The 24,913-nt window shown below is 39.5% G+C and overlaps 1 protein-coding gene across 2 annotated transcripts in view; it reads left to right on the forward strand.

Moving 5' to 3' along the window:
- Window positions 1–24,913, forward strand: part of GALNT7 (polypeptide N-acetylgalactosaminyltransferase 7) — a 70,724-nt gene that overhangs the window by 24,948 nt on the left and 20,863 nt on the right. For both annotated transcript variants that reach the window (XM_041480146.1, XM_041480145.1), the window contains exons 2-3: window positions 5,859–6,313; window positions 20,620–20,786. In XM_041480146.1, coding sequence (XP_041336080.1) covers window positions 5,859–6,313; window positions 20,620–20,786 — 622 coding nt within the window. The remainder of the gene's footprint in view (window positions 1–5,858; window positions 6,314–20,619; window positions 20,787–24,913) is intronic.

Here is a 24,913-nt window from a genome sequence, read left to right on the forward strand (position 1 = left end):
TCTAGGAAACAGGTGAAGGAAGAAGTTGCCCTGCTTTTCTTTTAAATTAAATGTTTAAAAAAGAAGAAATGGAAACCCACCCACAATGTTTTATTTGCCATTTCTCAGATATAGGTGGGAGTACAAAACACATCAGTGTAAACGTACTGCTCAATACTCATTTCTCCAAAGCTGCTGCTGGCCCTTGCACCTCATTTACACTTCAGTGTTATGTATTTTTTAGTGAGTAGATATATAAATATTTATTTATATATTTATATATTAATGTAGAAATGTATATTTATTAGTATATATATATATATTTATATATATGTAAATATACATATAGTGTAATGCTTGCTTATTTATATCATCAAATTACTTTTTATTTGTTTGGACTTTGTGATTCATAAGTGGCTTCTGACCAAGTTCATGCTGAAGACTCCAAAAAATAACAGATGTGGTTGTTGTCTTGTAGGATTAGATTACTTGCTCTTCGGAGATGCCATCACAGCAATGTGTTTGTGGTACAAAGCTGTGTAGTCATGGTAGTTCTGTGTACCAAAATTTATTCCAGGATGATAGATATGAATTGGTCTTCTTTAAGTTTGTTCTGTTTCCTCTAGGATATTTAAGGGGGCAGAAATCTACAATGGAGAGCTAGCACTCACTGCGTAATGGACTTTTGTTTTGTCAGTATATGTCCAAATTGAGGGCAACTGTGAACATAAAAATATAACTTACAGAATTATATTTTCCTGAAACTGCTGGTGACAAACACCATCAACAGCATGGTTTCTCACTTGGGTTGCACAAAGCATGCAGTGGAGGGATTTAACAATCTGTTTGTTCTACAAACATGCATTTTTAAACTCCAAAAGTTTTCTCTAACTTAGTGTCAAATTGTACTTATCTCTGTGTTTCTGGAGTTCTCATGAATGATCTATTCTAATTTTCTATAAGTTTTAAAAGTCACTGTAGGAGCTACTGAGCATGTAAGTATGCATTCCATCACTTTGAAGTGCCTCTGAAATCTACTGAGAGGACTCATAGCAGGACAGAGGCTGTTTTGCCCAGGCACTGTGACAGCAAATGGCCCTTTCAAGCCAGATGGCTTGAATGTCATTGCTCATATCTGACAAAAGAACTCTCCTAGTCCATCTTCAGCCTTAATTTGAGTCAGCAGGGTCGTCTTGTGACAAAATTGTTTGATGGGAGGTTTAGCAAAATATGGTTTAGAAGCAATGCTGCGTGTGGAGCCTAAAGCTTAGTGATTGAAAAGGCTTTATTTTTATTTTTTTAAGTGACAGCAGAAGTGCTGTTGATCTTTATCCTTGTTTGAGAAGCTGAGTTTTTTTCCATTTGTCCATTTGCAGGACCAGCTGTAATAGGTATAATTTGTGCTTGCTCAAATGGAGGCTGCCGTGGCAGGGGTGGGAGGTTTGAAGTCTTATGGGATGGAGCCCTTTGAGTCAGACAACTGTGTTGAGGGAATCATTGCTTATTTTATTTATTCTGAAGTTCTCAGAAGAAAATTCTGAAGCAAATCCACTTTTCTAAAATCAGGGTTTTTTCAGGCATTATTTAATAGGGAATTTTAGGGAGTTGCCAGTCTTGAACTAGTTACTGAAGAAAAGCAGATTATGCAACTTTCGCATTGGCAGTTTTATTGCCAGCTACAACTCCAGCCCTCCACCAGATGACTGATCTTGCAGCCTTATTAAGACCTCTCACGGGCTTTCCTTTTACTTTGTATAATTTATAGGCATGTTTTCAAAGGGAAACAGTTGTGTTTTCTATACCTTCATCTGCATTCCTGTCTTCTGCAGTAAGGCACCTAATTTGTGAAGTAAAATGACAATGACTAACCCCCTTTTTTTAATTTGCAAGTCAGGTAGAGACTTTATTTATATCACGTCACTGTTTCGGAAACACTCATTGCAGTTACTCATACATATTTCCCTAAGGAGTGAAAAAAACATTCAAAAAATAAAGAAGAATGCACCAAACTTGATCTAGAAAGCTGGCAGGAAATCCTAGGTCCAACCCTATGGGAAAAAATAATGGTCTGTGGAAAAAAACTTTTTTCTGTATTATGTGTCCTTTTTATAAAGATGTAATAAGGTTTTGTTGTCTTCAGATGTGAGAGAATTTGTAGCTTTTGCTTCTCTCCCCTCATTTTTGGACAACCTAGAAGTGCAGTATTCAGATGCATGTTGTGCTCATTTCTTCTGAACACTCCCTTCTCTTCGCTGTTACTATCTCTTTCAAAGCTTTTAAAATAATTTTCAGACCATCTTGTTTTGACACTTTAGGAAGGTTCTTGTGCTTTATCTTTTTTTTCTTATACACATGCCTTCCAGTTTAGCTGTTATTGTATGACTACTTTTGCCTGAGCCAAACTTGTAATCAGTGAGGAACACTGATTAAAAATTCTTCTGGATTTTTGGTATGTGATTAATTTTTTTTTCTTTTAAAAGGGGATGTGGGTTGTAATTCATAAAAGAGAGGGGAAGCCCTAGAAGTTCCTAACTAAGGCATTGTGGTTTATATGATGACTGAAGTAGTTTTTTGTGGTTTGACTTTGCTTTTTTTCCAGACAGTATTTGAAAAATCCTTGTCTCATTTACCTGTGGAGAAATGACCATGCACTTAAACACTGCTAGTTCCTCTTCTATTTTTTTTAATATCCATAAAATGCTGAGATTAAGTTACTTTTCTTCATAGCATCCCATATGATTGCTGTGTTTTAGATTTGTGTCCAGAGGTAGAGAGAAGTGAGCAGCTGTGTCATGTTGAGCTGCTTGCAGGGGTTAACCCACAACAAATACTTTCCATTTTACTTATCCTCTGTGCATAGATATTGGGGGAATGGTGTCAGTGAGTGTGCCTGTGTGTTTGTATATAATTTCCTTGTTTTATGAAATATTTTTTCCAGCCCAACAAATATGGAATATATTTAGTGCGTAGAAGGGAACTACAGATAAATGCATTATAATGCAAATTGTGCATAGCAGTTATACTGAGGCTAAATGTAATAAAGGATAAGTCAGTTCTGATGGCAGCAAAACAAACAAATTTCTTTCAGAAGTGTTATGCTTCAGTCGAAGAATTGGCTAAATGGAAGCTCATAACTGTTTTGTAGGTAATGGAAGTGGAATGAAAGGTTATTTAATTCCACACAAAGCAGGGGAATAAGAAATTCCTGTCTGATTGAGACTCATGATCCAGGGTGGTGACTGAGTGTGGCAGTGTGTAAACCTGGCTACTTTCTATACTCTTCCAGCATGTGCAGCTGTATAATTCAAATTTTCAGAAGGTTTCTCACAACTCTTTTACAGTCCCCCTATGGACCTGTCATCCATCACAGTAAACAGTGAATTTCCATTGCGTTTGTCCATGACTTCCATGATATTTTAAACTTCAGTTGTATACCCCTCAGCCATCACATCTCCCAACTGCAGGGTCTTGAAGATGAAAGATGAGTGGCCTTTCTGATCTTTCATCTCAAGATACCTTTCTGCCTTCTCCTTGATTTTGGTTGCCCTACTCTGCACTTTCTCTGACTCCTTTTGAGATGTGGAGACCAGAACTAAATATTACTGAATGCATGAATACATCAAATTTTATGTAGTCAAAATTATGCTGTCTTTAAGCATCCTTCCTGATGATGCTGACTGTTTTGTTGGCTTTTATAGCTGCCTCCGCACTCAGAGCAGGAATTAGATGTGAGCTGAGAGCTCAGCAGTGTTCTGACAGTCTAGTGGCAAAGCCTTCCTTTTGATTTCCAGGGTAAGTGTGAGATGATGCTCTCTTCAAAAGTCCTCTCAGGGCTTTATTTAGATCCATGACAGCCTTCGACTTTCTTGCAAAATATGCCTTTTCACATGCCCTTAAACTTCCCTTTTCTAACACTGACTTTTGAGTTCCTGAAAAAATGATGATGGAAAAACAGAATAATGTAACACTCCTGCATGTTGTATGTCCTCCCTGTTAAACTACAGCAAACAGAGAACTCAGAAGGTTTCTTGAATAAGCTCCTTATTTTGAATTGGAGCCGATCTGATTCCCATTGTTACCATGTTAACCTAGAAATACTATATGCTGTATTTTTCTTAATTTCTGAAGTTTTTTTATGTGGAATGATGTCAGGAAAATAGTGTGATGTAGTAGGAAGTATTATGTTTAATTGAACATGGACGTGAGTCAGCATTGTACCATTGCTGCAGTAAAGACAGGGTGCATAATGGGTGGATGCCCTAGAAAGAGCTTAGCTCTTTGGAACTCTGTGTGCTTTTTCCTCCCACACTACCCCAACACAGGAGAGATGTTCACAGATGCAGAGGACCTAGCAAAGACCTGCTAGGGAGGCTGGGTTTGGCTGGGAAAAAAGTCTAACGGGGAATCTAATTGCATCTTTTCACCCTAAAAAAGTGAAATTGCAGAGCAAATGGAAATAAAATCTTCTGAGGGGTGCAGACTGAGAGGACAAGATGCAATATGAGAAACTTCTACTGAGGTATGAGGGAAAAAGCCTTCACTGGGTCAAGCAACGGGAACAGGTTGTCCTGAGAAACTGGACAAAGGGGTGTGACAAGAGATGCCTCTGAGAAACCCCACCTCCCTGTGAACCTGCCTTCAGCACATTTGAATAGGTGATGTCCTTCCAATCTCAAAATTTTATTTGATTCTGAGACATTGCTTAAATATGTGTTGTTATTTGCAGATTTCTGAATGATCTAACATTTGTCCTGCTTACAAAGAAACAATTTTAGCAGGATATCTGAACCTTCAGCAACATTTCCGTGTCATACTCTTGGACAGTAGTATTGGAAAAAGTTGTGACTGTGTGTTTTGGAGTGCTTTCATGGGTGGTGCTGTTGTGCTCTGGAGACTTCACACTCAGACACTTCAAAGCCTTTCTGTCTGGCGTCTTCCAAAATCACCCACCCTTGTTCTAACCCCACCAGCCTCACTGATCACTGAAAATGCTGAGCAGTTTTCAAAATGCCAGCCCTGCTTCTCAATGAGAACTTCAAATCTCTTGGTGTGGAGAGGGGGAGAAGAGCAGTAAAATTGTTTTAAGCAGGGATGCAGGAGATGCCAGTGGCCGTGGCAGTTCTCTTCAGCACCAGCACTGCCTCCCCAGGCAGGTCTGCCTGTGTCCATGCAGCTGATCTCCTTTCTGCCTGCTGTCCCCAGTGCCATCCGTGTCACCTCCCAGCTGTAAATAAGCTGTTGCAGCAGAGGGAGGAGCTTGGTGGGAGCGAGCTGGGGGGACAGGGGTGTGTGTGGAGGGCAGGGATGGTACGTGGCTCGCAGCTGCCATAGACGAGTCTGCCACTTTACTTGTGGTTACAGTACACTTCCCCAGCTGAGGCTGGTTTCTAGCCAGCTGGTTCCTTCTGAGGTGTCCAGTAACCACTGGGACAGAGATCTGAGCCATAGCAGCCTCAGAAACACCCCATCCGACAGTGGGACTAAGGATGCCATGCTGTGGACTATGGCACTGTTTGCGTCCATGTCACCTTCTCCTTCGTAAAATGCTCTGTCAGTGCCCCTTGCACATCAGTTTGAACTACAGCTCAAACTACATTCAGGTGAACATATCCTGCATGGGTATTTGGTCTTTGGGAATTCTTTGGGCATTCGGTCATTTCCAGGACCAACTCACCAAGGTAAGTGTGGACAACAGCTGGTGATGTTCTCCAGCAGTCAGTAGCTGTAGTAAAAAATGTTCATTGAGCCCCTCAACAGACTTCTCCATACTTATTCTACATATTTTTAGTACCAACTCTTAGTGCATTAAATTACTGGATGTAAATAAATAAAGGATCATCAATTGATATGGTCTGCTGTTTCTCTGTGTGTGTATATAGGATGACAAAGAAGCCAATAGACCCCTGCCAAACAAAGGAGACCATGGACTAGGAAATGAGAAATTCAAACCTGTGGTACCTTGGCCTCATGTTGAAGGTGTGGAAGTGGACTTGGAATCCATTCGAAGGAAAAATAAGGCCAAAAATGAACTAAATCAGCATGGTGTTGATAACAAGCAGCAGAACATCCTCCAGAGGCAGTATCTCACTTTTAAACCTCAGACATTTGTATACCCAGATCCTGTGTTACGACCTGGAGTCCTTGGTAATTTTGAACCCAAAGAGCCTGAGCCTCATGGAGTTGTTGGTGGCCCTGGAGAGGAGGCGAAGCCATATGTTTTAGGACCAGATTACAAAGAATCCGTTCAAGCCAGCATTAAGGAATTTGGGTTTAATATGGTGGCAAGTGATATGATCTCGCTAGATCGGAGCGTTAATGACTTGCGTCAAGAAGAGTAAGCAAACCTTTTGTTTTCTTTTAGTTCTCTTTTTATGGGGTTCAGTTATTTGCTTTCCATGTGTCTGAACTGATGCTTAAAATATTATTTATTAGGCCACTTAAGGCTTCTTGCACTGAAGGCATGAGTGCTGTACTATACCATGTATTCTTTATATTTCCATGTATTCTTCTTAATGCTGTTGCAATGATTCCTTCCATGAATACTTACACTGTAGTGATTTATCTCTGAAGTCATCTGTTTTAGTGTCAAATTGCATGTACTTGCATGTTCCATGTCTAGCCATAGTCTTGATTGTCATATCTTTTCTTAGTCCATAACTTCTTAAGATTTGTCTTCAAGAAGGAAGGATTATCTTTATTAGACATCCCTCTGCTAGTTAGTTTATTCAGTTTTGATTTACCCTGATGCCTTTAAAATGGAGCGTAAATAGAGAACAGAAACAAAGAAATACTGTTTTCTTTAAAACACTGCCTATTTACCTGCAGTAACAGAAGTATGGATCTGCCATAGTGGTGGTTGGAATAGTCTTCCAGTAGTTTCTCACAGCATTTTCCCTAAAGAGGAAAGCAGTTTCAGAAAAAACATTTATTTACTTGCTGAAAGGTTGTCTAATGTGTTATGGGAAAATTCTGGAAAGTTACTAACATTTGCTCAAGAGTTACTAACAGGTTTACACAGTCTGTTCTGACTTTTGATATATGTTGAAGGCAATTTTGCTCTCAGGTTGATCTGCATTTGGTATAATTTTCCTTGTTAAATATCAGTTAGAGGCAGGTTTCTGAGCAAACTGATTTAATGGCAGGATACTTTTTAGTCTGTTTTTTGGCTGGGGTTTTGTGGGCAGTGTAAAAGTTAGATATGTTAAGTAATTTGCAGCTTCCAGCAATGGAGCTGTGCTGATCCCTGGACTGGGTGCCAATCTCTGGGCTGTATGTTTCCAGCTGTGGTAAATAATCTGTTGGTGGTTCGGTGACTGGGGCTCTGCTCTGGAGTTTTATGGTGGCTGTTTTTCTTTTTGCGAGGTAGGAGAGACCTGGCCAGCTGTGGGTCTGACTCATACCCATGCACGTGCAGCTGCTTAAATTTGCTATGTGGTGTGCACGCCCTGAAAGCAAATGAAGCACAGGGAGCGCAGCATTTCACTTCCTTCGTGCTGTGTTCCTCAGGTGGCTTACTAAAGATTTCCACTTCCTGGCAGTCAGAGGAGAGGGCCATGCCTGTCTGCTGCTGGTGGCAAGGGAGTGCCAGCTGTCCTTTGCTTTTCTTTCTTTGCTGTGCTCAGAAGTTGGCCCCTCGTACTAAAGAGATTTTTTCTGAAAGGGAAGGAATGTTCTGGGTAACCTGTGCAGGTCAGCATTTTCTTGCTTCTGCTGAAGCATTTCTTCACTCTGTAAGGACAGCAAATCAGAGGTGGCCACGTGTCACGTGCAGGTGGGACTGGGCTGCCTCTGCCCAGGTGAGTTCTAGCAGCAGAACTCAAGTACTCCCTCCCCTTCGTTTTTTCTCAAGGTAAAGGGTGTCAGACAGCCTATGGTATCTCTCAAATAGTTCCACACCTGTAGCTATCTGAAGTATTTTTGACATGATCTCAGAATTTTTCTTCTGTTCTGAAGGTCATTAATAAATAGATATTCCCAAAAATGATAAAATACTTTGAGGAGGAGGAAGGACAGCCATTAAAAGTGAAGTTTAGAAACTGTTTCCTTCAAGCACAGCTGCAGATAAGCCTTCGTAGTGGTCAAAGCCACCAGCTCGAATCAGTTAGGTTTTAGTATTTAATGATTTCGTGTTCTAAGCAAGCAACCAAACAGCATGAAAAAACAACATGAACAAAAGGTATCTTTCAGACAACATTATATCCTTTTCTTTATGTATTGAATACTTGGGATGCTTGCAATTGCCTAAGTAGGTTGAAGGTTTATGGCTTCTGTGTGTCTCCTGGGAACAGAAGAGAGGGGAAGCAGTGTGAGACTGGCTGATCTTGCTCTATGCTTTCAGGCTCCCCCATGCTCACTTTCCTGCTCACTCCCCAATACCAGAGAGAAATGCAGCAAAAGGTGGCAGATTACCTGTTGGATGCACCATTTATTTTCCTCCCACTGATCTATTTTAAAAGACATTTGTGGCTGGTGAGGCACTCAACATTCACTTGAATCCTGCCAAAGAGCAATATAGCAATTTTTTGTTGTTGCTGTTAATAGTAAGATGGCATTGCTAATTGAGGAAGATCTTTCTGGTAAAGACTGAATTATTTGTCCATAGATGAGTAGAGCTCCCTTCAGCCCCTCTCTTTCTTCAAGCAGCAGAATTTTGAAGCATTACCCAGTGCAGTCAGGTTTGTTCAGTGAAGTGTGCCAAATGCTTTCCCAGGCTGTGCTAGCAAGAGTGAAATAGTGCTGCAAGAACTGTCTCTCTCAGCTTAAAAGCCATATAGCCTCAGGGCTTGTCCCTGCTGGAGGGAGAAGAGGAAAGAAATGCCAATAAAGGGAGATTCAATTCTGCTAGGTTTGGATTTGACTTTGTAGTCTGACATGTTGCCAGGATGATTTGCCAGCTGCCTGTATTGATTCAGTAGGAACTTTTCTGGTGATTCTGGGCAGTCTCAGCTGCTGTAAAAAGCCTTTATTCTTGCTGTATCCCACAGGGAGGAATGACACTGGATGGTGTGTTAAAGTTTTTTGTCAGGTACATCAGACTATTTCCATTTTGCCAGCACCACATACTCTTGGCTTGTGGATTTTAACCAATATATTTCAGTGTTGATGCCCAGCACTTGTGTTGACATACAGCAAGTCATAAGTTTGGTTAAAAAAAATCAAGAATGCATGGGGATATGTAAAAGTCAGTGTACAGAATTTAGAAGATGGCTCATCTCACTGCAGTCTTTCAGCACTCTGCAAGAGGGCCAGGGGTAACATAAACTGGATTAGTAGAGAAATACCTGTTTTCCACCTTATTTCTGGCACCAATGAAGTAGAGCAGGCTTAGCAGGCCCTGTCTAAACCTCTGTACAGTAGCTGGAAGAAACTTTTTTCTTTAAACTTAGTGATTTTTACCTTTTTTGGATCTATTTTTATCATCCTGATAGGTGGTAGGCCCTTAAGAGCAGTAATTTATACTGGATTTTACACATTATTCCTACTTCCTAGAGGACCTGCAATAAAATAATTGTTAGCTTTTGGGAAGAAGGATATTAATTTAATTACTCCTTGCTTTTTGTATCCAGGAGTCTGCAGAGGTAGAGCTGAAGTAAAAACAGAGTGATAAATTTTCTGGATTATTGTGGATCCAAGATAAATACACTGTGCTAAGGAAATAAAAAACGGACCTAGTTTGAGGGTGAATGCTGTCAGGTAACAAGGTGTGTCCTCTCAAAAAAAAAAAAAAAAAAAAAAAAACCCAAGAGATAACTGTGGGATATTGCTACTAGGAATAACAAGAATTGAGTTGTGTAACCAGTATAATGATCCACCTCCCCAGAGTATTTTAAAATAAAATTTAATTTTTAAAAATTCATTTATGCTGAGTTTGAACAGTGATTGTTTCTCCTGACAACTCTAGCTCTGGCCAAAACCATATGCTGGTGAGAAAACAAACAAGAATGGATAAGCGTCATTCCTGGCAACTAGTGCACTGGGGCACTGAAGCCAAAAATTGCAACAGGGTTGTCATGCTTCAGAGACCTCTTTCTGTGCACAGACTTGTCTTTTGAATGCATATATAGTCTTGAAATTAATGACATCCTGAGTCAGTGACTGCAGAATGTGGTGCTTGTTTTAACCTCTTCTCCCAGATACAGATCCTGTTCTGTGCCTCTGTGACTCTGCTGCCCTGTGACACGGGAATATCAGAGATAGCTCCGTGAAGTTCCTATATAAATGTTTCATGTTCCATCCTTTTTATTCCTGCTATTTCATTTCCCTTTCTTTAACTCTGAGCTAAAATTCTGAAAGGCCTATCCACATTCGACTCCAAGATTTTTTTAACTTTTTTTTTTTCCCAGTGGTAATGCAGAGTTTAGGATCTGTCACTGAGTCTATGCACTGAGTGGTCTAACACTCCATATCCAATCATTTGCACTTGCACTGAGCTCTCCTGCTGGCTCATTTCCTTGATAGCATTCTTGAATTATTCTGCAGCTGTTTATAGTCATTTTAATTGCAACTACCAAGAACTTTCCTATTGTTCAGCAATGACCTGGAGGAAGAGGTGGACTGCTTAGCTCCCAGCATTGTTATTTATGCTGCTAAACTCACAAACTTGCTTACAATTTGGAATTAATAGACTTCAGACTAGACTAAGAGATCTACCATAATTTGATGAAGAACTGTATCTGTAAAGAAAAAAAAGAACCTCATCAAATGCTTTGGAAATTCAGTTACTGTATTAATAGCCTCACTCATATCCACAAAATTTTTGATTTCTTCAAAAGATGATAATATTTTTCTGTGGCCTGGCTTTTTTTCACAAAAGCTGTGTCTATGATTTACTAATTTTGTTGTTTATTACTAGCTTCTCTTCAGCACAGAAGTCAGACTTAGTGATCTGCAATTCTTTAGAACCCCAGAGCCCTTTGATAAAAAATTATATTGTGTGTTACTCTGTTTGTTTAAGACTGGAGTCAGCAGTACAGTGCAAGAGTTTGTTAATTCATGATGCATTGTCTAGGAAATACTGGGTTTATTTTAAAAAAAGGCAGTGAGGCTATTCGTGGCAGAAAATTCCAGTAGAAGCTATCGTGCAGATTATCTGAAGATAGGACTATATAGTAAGAAGTATCACTGTGTACTTGCCCTTTATTTTATTCTCTTCTCAGGGTATCTGGTGTTGGGCACCATTGAGAGTTCAATGGAAATACTTAATTTAGATTTCCTGCTTCTGAAGTGGTCTCTTTTCATTTTGGTCATGTATCAGCCCAACAGACTTTCTGGCAGACATCCTACTTCTGGTGTTTGAAAAAAATATTTCAATAGCAGCTTTCATACTTTAGTAAGCTATTTCTCCAACTTGCATTTCGGGGGTTCAGTGGTTTGGGTTTTTTTGTTTTTGTTTTTTTTTTTTCTACGCATTTATTTTCATGCACTTCACTTGAATTAAGACTCATTTCTGTTTCTGTTGTTTGGACACCATCCTGTGCATTTAAATAATGTATGTCTCACTGGTAACAGCATCTGCTTTTTAATCACGCTGTCATTCCCTTCTTCAGAGTTCCCCTTTTCAAAAGGAGGTGTCTCCTGCCTGTGTCTTCTGTCCTGTCAGGTGCTCTTATTCTTCCATACACGTCACGATTCTTCCATGCAAAGATACTGTCTGAGTCCTTCTTGGACATCCAATACTTCTGTGTGGCTCTATCGATGGCTTCCCTGTGTCCTTATGTAAACAATCCCTGGCACATCTAGACTCTAGTAAACTGGCTGTGATTTATTCTAGCAGAAGGCAGTTCTTCATGGACTAAAGTTAACTAAAGTTAATCAGTTCCAAAAATTTCACCTGGTGCTAATGAATTCAAGGTCATCGTTTCCTGGATCCTGCTTCTTGAAGGTGGGCAAGAATTTATTTTAGTCAATCCTCAGGAACCACTGCTAAGCACCAGGACCTTGTAAATATGGTAGAGCGTGATCTCACAATGACATCACAAACTTCTTCAGTGTCTTCTGGTGCCATCCATCCAGTCCCACGGACTTGTGCTGTGTGTATCCCATTTGCTGTGATATGTCCAGGGAAGTGGTCCCTGACTCACCTCTGTGGTGGATATTCTTTCTTTTCTGCAGGCTGCCCCTAGAGTCAGGGACCTGGGAAGTGTGACAGCAAATTTTGCAAGTAAACAGTCAAGGAAATCGGGTGTTGAGTGTCTCAGTTTTATTATGTGTCCTTTGACACAAAATTTCATCTCTTTTATAGTTAAACTCATGTCTTTCTTCAACCAACAAGCTCTTCTTGTTGCCCTTTCCATCTTATGGATTTGAACTCTACAAAGCTTTGCCTTTAATACTCTCTTCATGGGCTCAGGCAATATTTCTGTACTCCTTCTCAGTAGTCAGTCCATGCCTCTACCTTCCCTAGTCTACCTTCTGGATGCATGTGGGAATGCATGGCTCCTGTGCTTTGGGGAGGTTGTCCTCAAAGATGCCATTCCTGGGCCCTTTTTGACAAAGCTGTAGCGCCCAAAATCATTAACTTCTAATGGTAGATATAAGGAGACATGCATGGAAGAACCACAAGAGGAGAGAAAGCTGCCTGATGGACAAAGCCACTGATGACCACAGACGCAGAGCTCTGAGAGGAGGCTGTTTAGTGTATGTCTCAGAGGAGCTACACCTGCTTACACAAGACCAAAGAGGTGCAAAATGTTCCAAGGAATCTGTATTCAGTATTTCTAAAAAATACTTATCTAGAATGTATCCGTTGCAGTATCCTCTTTTTATACTTCTAGCTCAAAAGCACTAAGAATCAATGTAGGTTTTCCTTATTTTGAAGCCCACTTTAACAGTAGAACACTCCAGTCCACACCTGCCATTTTCATTCCTGTCTTTTGCTGCGTTTGAGATATGCTTATTGCACTTTTGAAGTCAAGAAGCATTTTCTTACAGTATTTTTTAAGTGATCCCTCTTTCTCCTATTAACAAATGTGGAGTTCTGTAGAGCCCTTAAGCCAGGGGTGTTTGTAGTGCTGATCAGATTTCATGCCAGGGTAATTAACTGTGCTGGCTGAAAGAAAGGATTAGAGTTCAACATGCTTTGCTCAGGCTTGATATGCTGTTGTTATCCAACCCATGGAAGACTTGCTTACAAATTATTCTTACTGACCCAGAAGGTTTTAGTCTTATGACTTTATTTAAGCTAGATTTTTTTTGACAGCTTCTTTTGACAAGTGTTGAAGGAATTTTATCTGGAATAGTTTGACTGGGAGAGGAAACATCATTAATGTTTATGGCATGAGACAAACTAATCTCCTTCTGGATTTTTTTTTCCAGTATGACAATAAATAGCTGCTGTCTACTCATCAGAATGAACTAAAATTTCAGCTGCATCACCCACACACATCTGTCAGTATGATTGTGGCAGAATAAATATTTTTAAGTGTTTTTTCCTTCTGTGAATTATCCAGTTTGAGTTTTCCTTTATAAGGACATTGTTGCTGTTACAGGGCATAACCCCTGGGCCAGACAAATTTGTACTTGAATAATTGGATGTGTTGCCACAGGTCACCTTTGACTTCAAACAGAACAATTGGCAATGAGCTTTTGTTGGAAAACCTGAAAAGGTAACTCTTCATTGCTTGAGTACAATGTTGTGTGCATACAGAAAGGTATTTTTGGACAACTGTTTTTGCAGCTCATTTTATAAAGCAAAAGGGAATGAGAATTGGCTTGGTTTTTAAAATTGCACATGTAGTTTTGAAGGGCATTTGTTTTGGTTTTCAGTTATTTTTAGCATAAAAAAAAAGAGGGAATTCTTGCCAAAAATAAACTTCTAAATTTAGTAAGAATATATACATGCAGAGGTGTGTGATAGTAAGGCACAGCTGTTAGTAAAGATATTTTTTTCTATCATAGTTTGATAGTGCCAGCTTGGACCCTTTTTATGGTCCAAAATATTGAATTGTATAGAAAATTGTTAGTGCTGGAATAAAAAAAGCCCAAATCTTTAGCTTGAACTAATTACTCGTTATGAAATAAGGCAGATGAGTCTTAGCTCCTCTCCTCATTAGAAATGGACAGTCTTATTACTCTGGGCAAATAATATGAATTTAATATGTTCTCTTACAGTAAGTAGTTACTTGTCCATCAATCTTGTTGTAGCTGAGAAGACTGAATACAAAGGCTCTGGAGTGGAGCCTGCTTTCTTCAGGAATGTGATTAGTTCCTTAATTATAGCACTTTACAAATTACATATTTGATACTGTTACAAGAAAAAGGATTTCAGTAATTACTTTTGGTATCTATATCATTGGAAATGAAACATTAGGGACTTGGTTTAATTTCACATGGTACCCTGGGAAAATCTTTTATTCCAATGCCACATAATACACTGGAACTGTTCTGTAACAAAGAAAACTTGTTCTATAATGTGCACATAAATTTTTGTGCACCTCAGTGAGAGCTGAAGTTGAGAATCAGGTGAATTATAGTGGTCACACTAAATCAGGAAGGCTAGCTTTCCACTGCAGATTATCAGCTGCCTTACTGCTGGCAAGACTCCTGGAGGGGAAAAAAATGGTGTTTAAATTGTAATTAGGCATGTATTGTGAGAGCATCTCATGTGGTCAGGAAAGATTTAAATTCCAGGCATTAGCCTTAAAGCAAAACCCAGCATTTTCTGTTAACATTTCAGGTTCCAGTAATGAAAGCTACAGAGAAAATGGATCCTTTGTCTCTTTAGTGTTGGCTGCTAGCATTTGAAATGTTAAGTTTTGAGGGAGAAATAATTCACCCAAAGAGTACAAAGAGGTTGACAGAGGCACCAGGTGTGTTATCTGTAGTTGGATTTACTTACCTCTCTCTGTGTGCATCTGAAATGAGATGACCAAGCTCTGAACATGACCTCTTACTCAACAAAAACATATATATAGCACAGCACCTGGAGTGTATTTAAATTCTGAGTTAAACCTTGACTTCAGTGGAAGGGCAGAGAAGAGTGGGAGCGATTTCCTGCAGCTGTTCGTGTAACCCTCCAGGTGCCAACCTGCAGCGTAGAAATTCTGGGACACATGGAGGAATCATTTTGTCAAATGAGTTGTAGCCTGAATGTGAAACTAAAAAATGAACTGCACTTCTTATGCTCTGTCTTGTTCCTGTTAACCAGACTGTACTGTGCTAGAGCATTCAAATAAATGTGCATGATACAAGTTATAATGCAGTCCAGGTGAGCATGGGTAGGAACTTGAAGGCTCAATATCTGACGAGCAAGGCATGGTGCAAATGCAGTATTTCTGTGACTCTGAGTTCACTGCCTCAAGTTTCGTTCTAGTTGCTTATTACGTTGGGTAAAGCCTGCAAAAGTTTGATAAACCCAAAATTAAACACAGCCTCCCTGCAATACCCACAGTGTGTCACTGGACTGGAGAAGGCCTCAAGAGCTGAGGTCTTCTTCCCTTTAAACCAAAACAGGAAAGCAAAGAGCATTTGCTCCATCTCCTTATATGGGAGTTTCCCCTTCCCTAAGGCACCCCAGCTTTCCTGCCCTGTGTATTGCTTCAGTTTTTCACTGTTGGTTAAGTGATAGTGTGGGCAAGAATCTTGTGATTAGAAAAATAGCAAATGTTATTCCTTTTATTCTCTTGTTATCCCTAATGTTGGGTTTCTATGCAAACCTTGTCCTGGATTTGGATCATGATGCTTTCAGAGGTACAGTAGATATAGCTTTTGCTTCCAAGGGCACTAATAATAAAATGTAATCACATAGCCTCACAAGTTACTTCAGGAATGGAAATGGGTAAAGCTTGTAGCTATTTTAAAAATAGCAAATGCTGTTTCAGCATAGGTTTAAGCTGTTTGGTAGTGTGTAATAGAGGTTTTACTGCTGTCTGCTGAAGGGAAAAAAAATTATTCAGCTGATCCATCTGTCCTTCTTGAGTTGTCTGTTTACTTCTCTTCCAGAGCCCCTGTTTTGTAAGTCCACTGCTGTAATCTTGTTTTGATGTTGCTGATGCACAAAAATTCCCCATGAGGCTTCATAGGTAACAAATCCAGTGTTAGCATTAGATTTACTTAGCTGTATCCTAACAAAGAAATTCTGTGATCTGTTTCTGTCTGTCCTGTCTACCCTAGACTTAGGCAGTGATCCCTCTGACTTGCGGGTGTTAAGCAGCCAGTCTCAGCTATGACCTTGGTGGTGTCAACCATACAGATGAGCAAACAGTTGAAGGTGTTTTGTGAAAAAAAAAAATTCCCATCCATCTTCCTATGGGTTAGTTTCAGTTCACTGCAGTAGTCGTAATAAATTGGTGATTTAAAATAGCAAGGAGCCCTGAATTCAGTATTAAAAGTATGTAAACAGTATGCTGTCAGCTGGATGCCTGTCTCCTTGTAAGATAAGAACAGGACTTTCTAGAAAAGGAAACTGAAAATGAAAGCAGATCTCCTAACTTATTTTTGGGATTTGCTTGTGCTGGACTCTTTCGAAGAGTTGAGAAAGATGCATGCACTATAAGGCACTCATAATAGGTGATAATGCCACTATGAATTTCATACCACTTTAAACATGAAATAAAATTTAAAATACAGTTTTAAACTGTGAACAGATCTATATTAATGGAGACGAGAAATTCCATTTTTTAATGTTGGTTACAATTTCAGGATAAATAATAAATTGAGACCTTCAGCTTTGTACTTATTTGGGTCCTTCTTCTTGCAACAGCTGATTAGCTTCTCAGCGGCTTCTTTGGCTACTGGAGTGATTACAGGAATGTGATGGCAGCTGTCTGCCTTCTTGGAGGAGTCTGTGCTGGTACATTTTGCTCTTAGCACATAAGTACAGTGCTTTAAAATCCAGAGGGTACTGATGAGTCCTTGATACGTGCAGGTGGAAGTTAGAGAGCTGACACAAGGAAAATAGTATAAGGATGGAGAGGTCGTGATACACAGTCATGGTACCTCTTGCTTTTTCTGAAGCTTATGTGCTGATAATGCTGGCACAGTCAGAGGTTCAGCATGACAGGAGAAACACTTCTGTTGGCTCAAGATCTTAAATTGCCCTCTAAGTATCTATCTGATGGGGCTCACCCTTAAATTGCTGTTGAGGTGCTCTCCTTTTCCAGCTGTTGCATTTTTGTTGGTGGTTTGATTACTCTTCCAGGAAAAGCAGACTCCACTTCTGGCTTTTTTTGAGCCTGAGGCAATTTGAGTCTATATCTGCATCTTCAGTGGTAGCTAACAGGGAGCCTGTATGGCCATGCCAGCCTTGGACCATGTACCCACAATCACGACTGTGGGGCCCCAGGACATCCTAAGAGCAAGCCAGTGAATGGAGTACAAAGCTGTAAGAGCAGAAATTTCCTCAAGCCAAGGAGCACTCCAGCCCAGATGCTCAGTTTCTTGTGCAGAGGGTGTCCTGTAAAAGCACTGCTCTGCCGTGGCTGGTGCACAGCTTTGTGATTGAGGGATGAGGGACCTTGGTGTGGCACAGGCTCCAGCAGAGCTGTTCCCTCCAGGGGTGGAGAGGGAGTAGAACTAATTCACATCCTAAGTATGCAGGCTAATAGACAGCAAAAACATTACTCACCGTTCCTCAGTTAGATCACAGCTGTGCCTTCTGAAGGGTTTCGTCTTGCTTCAGCCGTGAGTCACTCCTGGTTTTCCCAGTAGTGCCAGCGCTGATTGCGGAATGGAAACTTTTTATTCGTGGACTGATCTGGAGGTGTTGTTTCCTTTCACCCATGAGTTCCCCAAGGAAAGGGCAGACAAACAGAGCAGCTCTTCCCTGCAGCACTGCCCAGGGAAGGTGTTGCCAGCCCTCCATATATCTCTTTACAGTGTTCAGGAAAGGTGATATGAAGTGTCTAGAGCCAAGCCTGGCTTAAGGATGCTGCCTTGTCATCCCTGCATCTCTGCTGCAATGTGCCCTCCGCTCAGCTCTATCGATAAGAATTCAAAATACCTTTTTAAAATGATTTTGTTTTCTAATTTTGTTCACCGTGTATTGCCACAGCTGGCCTGCAGGGTACACCTGAAAGGGCACTGTGCTAGTATGTGGGCAGGGCATGAAGCACCCAGGGGATGAAGCTAGAGGTTGAAACATTTAAATCCTCTTTGTCACAGACCCTTCTGCACTTTGAATCTGCTTGTGCCAGTTTTCAATAGCTTGAACCTTTTGTCTAAACATTCATATCTAGTTTACCCTCTCTTTTAAAAATGAAGAGCATTCCTGGAAATTCAAGCATATTTTTTTCCTTTTTTTGTGCCTGAAATCTACAGGGAAACTCGTACTGTAAAATCCAGCTTCAAACAGAAAGAAAGTGCATTTATGGTTTTTTGGTATGTGGTGTGCCAACCACTGGATGTCAGTACTGCTCCACTGAGGAAAGGCTCCACTGGGGAAAGCTTTGCCTGCTTCCTTCCCTGAAGATCTGAAGGAAATTAGGCTACTGGCTTTTGTCACTCAAATACCTCAGCAACATTCAATTTTCAAATTTTTATTGAAAAAAAAAAAAACTGCCACAGAGATGTAAACATTTATTAATTGCACATCTCTAAAACAACTACTATATTTCAAACCTCTTAATTCTCAATTCAGGATGAAGAAGACTGTGCACAGGAATTACTGCAGTCTGTCAGAGTTTATGGGCTTGATGAGTCGGTCTGTGGGCTGTCTAATAAGTGAAATAAAGTGTCTGGAAAAAGCTGGAAGCATGATCTTACTAGAGATATAAATATAGTGCTTCACTGCTTGTAAATGGCACATTTAGCAACACTTGATTTGGGGAGATTTAAGTTGGCTGTGTAGCTAAAAGCTGGTCTAGACCTCTGGTTTTATGTTTCAAAAATGTACTAAATTTTTGTGGAAGTGGAAGAAATAAGCAACCAAAAGATTTTAGCTCTTTTTCGAGGTTTTCTTTGGTTTTGTCCTTGAAGGCAGTCTGAAACATTGTAGCTGTCCCTCTCTTTTTATTCAGAAGTAAGCAAAAAAGTTTCCTAGCTAAACTGCAACGGGCACAGGTCAGGAGCATCGTGCAAGCTGTAAGCTCCTGCCTTTTCCTTTGAGAAAAAGTGCTATTCTGCTACCTTTTACATGGAGCTCTTGAATGGCATTCAGCTGGTATGCTGGTTTTTTTGAAAGGATAGCACCCTGTAACCATATCACCAAAATTATTTAGTACTGAGAATATATGTGTGAAGCAACACCGTTCTGTTATAAATCTGTTATTAAACATATTAAATCTTCCTTTTACACACCTAACTTAGCACACCTAGGGAGGGTATCCATTTTATCTCTGCAGATGCTAAGTAAGTTGTTGACAGCTTAAACGCTTGTGCTACGAGTGTTAGTACTGCAACCTGTAATCAGCTGGAATCTTTGAGAGGGATCTGTGGAAGGAAGGCATCTGTGGCCTGAACCTTTTAAACAGCCAGTCTAGCACTTTTTTATTGGTAACTATGATTAGCTGCAGCTACTTCAGGCATAAAAACTATTGAGCTGAGGGATTTTAGTCAGTAGTTTGTACTTTTACAGATTGTGCTGTTTCGGAGGTCGCTTACAGCACTCTGAAGAAAAGAAATGCCTTATTAGATAAAATTTTGTTATAGTCTGTTTTGATTTTGTAATTTTCTCCTCCCACATGAACAAAATTAATGGTATATTTCTATCAATGTCTTATTTTTTGTGAGGTGAGAAATGCATATTGATGCATTGAGAAGTGAAATGCATCCTTCACTAGAGAGGCTCTTCAAATACCTATGGATCTGTTATGTGAGTTCTTTCCATGTTTAACTGAGTGTAGTTTCAGAAACTCTAGTGATCTCTGATGATTAAAGTAATTATTTTCAAAAGCAGCAATGTTTCTGTGCACTTAAGCTTTTTATTGTATAAAGAGAACTACAACTAGGGAGGTTTTTGCATCTGTAAGTTTGGGAGTTTTTATTTGTCACTAATAATTTCTTAATACATGATAGCTTCTCTTGAAAAGTCAGAATCTCTAGTAGAGACTTTATTTGCTGAAAGATAAAAAAAAAAAGGATTTTTCCCATTGGAATAAAAAATGCTATGCCTCTATGTTTAGTGATGGGAATTATATTATTATAACTGGAAAAGGGGCTACTGATCAGGTAGGAAAACTTCCAGTTAAGGAAATACTTGGACTGCTTGTAGGGAGTGAATAGTCTTACTTAGGGATGCAGTTGGGAAAATGGGAATTAAAATTGCAAATTAAATCCATTGTTGATAAATGTGAAGTATTAGAAGTATTGGAAACTGTGGAAGGTATTGGAAGTACTCAAATTGCTTGTTTCTAAATCATCTCTAACCCCTCCGAAAAAAAGACCTGACTCGTCTGCACTATTTTTGTTTGGGTTTTTTTTCTCTCTCTCTTTTCTTGTATTTTTTTTCCTCCATGTGTCATATCTTTCAAGGAAGGAGCCCACTGAAAATGCACCAGGGCTGAAGCTTGTGCTTGACAGTCTACTGTTGTTTTTTTTATTATTTGTATCTGTATCTGTGATGCACTTAAGCTGTATTACCTTTTATATGCTGTCTGTCTTAAATCTGAAGGATAGCTGTCAGTGAACATTTCATTTGCCAAGGATGCTGTTAAGCAGTTCTGTAAAAGACAGTGTGAAAACTAATAAAATTGACTCTTTTTGCAGATGCAAATACTGGCATTATGATGACAACCTGCTCACCTCCAGCGTTGTCATCGTCTTCCATAATGAAGGGTGGTCCACGCTCATGAGGACAGTCCACAGTGTCATCAAGAGAACACCAAGAAAATACTTGGCAGAAATTGTTCTGATTGATGATTTTAGCAACAAAGGTACATTTGGAATATTAACACGGTCCTTGTAGAATTTTTTTTTTTTATTTTCCTGAAATAGCTTTCTTTTGATTTATTACCTGCCATGGTTTGAATTGACTAATGGGAGAAAAGATTGCTTCTTCACAGTCCTTTGGGTTCTCTACCACAGTTTTGGGTACTATGTAGAAGAAAGCTGGGATAGCTAGTATCTCTCTTAGCTCTTGTGAAAACAAGTAGTTTGAAAAGTATCAAAGGGGTAAAGCCTGTTAGGAGTAACCGGCTTCCTTTATTGCACAAAAGAATACAGATTTCTCTTTTTTTAACTATGATAAAAACCTACCTAGGCAAATTATTCAGATTAATTTGCAATACCTTTTTCATTTCTAACATCCATTTTTAATTAAACATCACATTAAGCTGCTTATTGTTTCTTATTGAGGGGAGGAAGCTTTTAAGAATTTGAATATGTTTTAATTTCTGCCTTTCTTTGAGTCCTGCCAACGTAAGTCCAGAGATTTTCTTCTTCCTTTGTAATTTACATTCTGATCTTGGTTTATTGTCAGAATGCATGTACTTGTACTTGTCTTATAAATGTAAGCATACACTGTTTTGGTTTTCCTCTTTCATGGTGGTATTGTCAGTGTTAATGCAATACAAGGCCAAATACAGAGAGGAACTGAAAGTGGTCTCCAAGAGATATAAGTTGACTGAGATAGGGGAAAACAAACTGTTGTTCAGCTTTAAACAAATTTCAAAATAGTGCATCAAAGCTGATCTTTCTGTAAGATTTTGTTTGCAGCGTGGTTCTTGAAGAGATGTAGACAGAGAAAAAGAGGAGACACATAAATAAAAATATGATTTTGTGTGGGATGACAGTCTCTTCTAGACAATGTTGGTGATGGCTTTGAGCAAAGGCAGGTTTGGTCAGTGGCACAGGATACCCTCGTCTTTGTTTTCACACGAATTGTATAGTGGCATAACAAACAGAACTATTTCACTATTCTGAAACTCTCCTTTTTATGAAATGATCTGGGCTTCTTCCAGTTCCAGTCTCGTAGTAGCTGTTTTCTACGGGTGTATTCACTACAAATTTTAAAAATTAACTCATCACATAGTTGAGGTAGCTTTTTTTTGAGTATAAGCCACTATTAAAAATAGTTATTTTGTGTTATTTTTTGCACCATACCTGTAGATAGGTAGGTATCATTTTCTGTTTGTTTTCACAGGAGAGGGTAAGTTACCTGTATTATAAACTTGACTACATTTGGCTTAGTCAAATAAAGATACTGAGTGCTAAATTATAGTCTTCTGTATCCTTTAATAGCTGTTGAGAATTTGGCTTAGATATACACACATGCTATAAACCAAAAATATCTTCTCTCCTAAGGGATATAATTTTAATAATTCAGTCAGCAGACATATGTTGTGTTTTTGCTTCTCAGCCAGGATTATAGCTTTCCTTCAGAGCTGTTCAAGGACTGACTTAGCTGTATAAAGTAACTGTGACACTGATTGTGTCTAGAATACTTACCAGATTTTTTACTAATGATAGGTCTCAATATTTGGGTTTCACATGACTTGGAGCTGACTCTGTGCTGTGTATATGTAGTTAACGGAATGAGTTTGTCTGGCATAGAACTTGTACTATTTTTCCAATATATGACATATGTTAAACAAAAGCAGTATTTTTAAAGATTTTTTTCCTAATACAGAGCTTTTTGCTTTCTGCTCATAAATGAATGGTTAGCAGACACAGCTAGCCTGCACCTAAGATTCAGCAGACCCTTGACTCTGTATTTCTCACACTTCAATTTCCCAGATAACTTTCTTAAATCAGAAAATTCAATAAAGAAAGCTCAAGGTGCAGTTTTCTCAGGTGTGGTAAGACAAGCATGGACTGGAATTACTCTAAACACCTCGCTGCAATTGCACTAGTTCCCCATAATAATTCTTCAAATTGCTTTAGGCTATTACTTGGTAAATATAATTAACTTAATTTCATTAATTCAAATTATGTTCTAGATGAAAAATGGGCAAGAGAGCAGAATCTTGCCCTACTTCTTTCTCCTTAGAGAGAAGGATGAACTAGTATGGGCTGCAAAGCGTGCCAAGCTGCCTGAAGAGTTCTCCAGTTGTTAGGAGAGCTGCAAAATACAAACACTCTTAATCACAGCAGAGCTGCTGTAGCTTTTTGCTTCTTCAGCCAGAAGAAAAGTCATGCTGACAGCACAGATACATGATTTTCTTCTTCCCCACCTGCTTTCAGGCTGCACACTTCGTGTCTGCCTTTCCACCCAGCAGACCACCTTATGCTCTTGCAGCCCGCTGCTGAGTGACACGTGCTGGACTGGGTGGATGTTTGCTCTTGCTCAGAGTCGCTGTCCTTATTTCTTAGCTGCCATCCGCTCGCGTGGCATGAAATTAAAATGGAGCACAGCAGTTGCAAACACTTCTAAAGGCTGGCTCCTAAAACCCCTTGCCTGTCCTTCCCTACCAGAAATCTTGTTTCCTCAGAAGGGAGTTACAGCTGCATAGAAGCTTATATATGTTATGTCTTACAGGGAGGAGCAGTTGCAGTGCTTGGAAAATGTCCTTTTCTTTATAGTTCTTAGTATAATTCGGTTGGGAGCAGTACTTTTGTTGAATGACACTCTTTCCATAATCTCTCCTGCAAACAGCAGGGTTTGACTGTGGAGAACTGTGCAGAGATATGTGCTGATTTCTACTCTGGCATTTTTTTCTTTGTCAGAACACAAAGAGAACAGTAACAAGAAGATTGCCAAGCTAATTGAATGATTCTATCTCCATTTTCTATGGAGACCTCTGTATTAATTCATGTTAGAGTCCAAGAAATGTTGCAGCAATTTCTACCACAGTGTCAATGAGGCCAGGCTGTTACACATGGGTTTTGGTTTTTTTACCCAGTTTTTCTTCTAGTCTCAATAGAAGCACTTTATTCTTCTGTGAATGCCAGCTGTGTGAAGGAAACAGCTGTTCTGGGAGGGCAATGAGAATTCATAAAACTGTATTTTCTAAAGCTTCCTACAATTACAGTTGTGTGTATAGGTCTCCAGCACTTGTTATGTATTTGGGTCCCAGCTTGCTTGTTTTCTGAAGCACAGAGGCCAATATCTCAGCTGGAACTGCTTTTGTAGCCTGTGCACCTGTAAAGAGTGGTTGTGAGGTAAAAAATACCAGTGTTCCTAGTAGCATTTAAAGGCTTTGTCTACCTTTTGTGTATGCTTATGTTCTTTATTGTTACCTGTGTTTCCAACTGATGCAGCATCCCATGAGATAACCAAAGGGGAACTAATGAGCATGGGCAGGCAGCAGTATTTTTATTAACCTGTGTAGTGGTGCTTGCCATGGGGAAACTGAAGCAGTAATCAGTGCTAGTGTTGGAGCTGAGAGCCCCAACAATATTTAACAGTATTACAGTCCAGGGTACTCACAGGCAGGAGGCAGCTGCTCTAGAAGCACTTCTGATTTTTCTAGTTCTCAGACTGCTGTCTGAGTTGAGGGGCAAAAAAACCTGCTTTCCTCCTCCTCCCCCTTTGTAATCTGCAGTGCCCAAGGTCCTTTGGAGAACGCGTGTGTTTTTAAAAGACACTGATTCATGCTTTAATCATGCACTCAGACATGAGAGAGGAACTCAAACGGGAAGGCCAGATTGGTGATTGTAATATTTTGAAAGGTAAAATATACATTTTTGAACAAAAACCAGATTGCTGTAAGGCTGTTGACAGATGTCATAAATACACATTCTAGGTGAACAAAATGTAATGCTGGCCAAACAATATTTTTGACTGTAAAAGTATCAGGATTTTTTACACTACTGTCATGCAGGCTTTGTAGTATGGGAAGGAGGAAAATTTCAGCTTTCCTGTGGGAAACAGCACTTGCTGCTAACCCTGGCATGGTTTCAGATAATGGACTGCAAAATCCTGATACTTGTACTGTAGAAAAGCTTTACACAATCAATATGACAGGTTTTTACAGCTCCCTGTGAGCCTTACATAGCTGAACATTTGATAAGTAAAACATTTGGCTTCATAGGCAGGAGAGCTGGAAATAACTTCAGGTTTTAAATCTTTAAAACATTCCTGACAGTCCTTCCGTAACACATACTTGGAATTTGCAGCATA

This window comes from Pyrgilauda ruficollis, unplaced genomic scaffold (assembly GCF_017590135.1).
Source record: "Pyrgilauda ruficollis isolate IOZ18807 unplaced genomic scaffold, ASM1759013v1 scaffold5, whole genome shotgun sequence".
Lineage (NCBI taxonomy): Eukaryota > Metazoa > Chordata > Aves > Passeriformes > Passeridae > Pyrgilauda > Pyrgilauda ruficollis.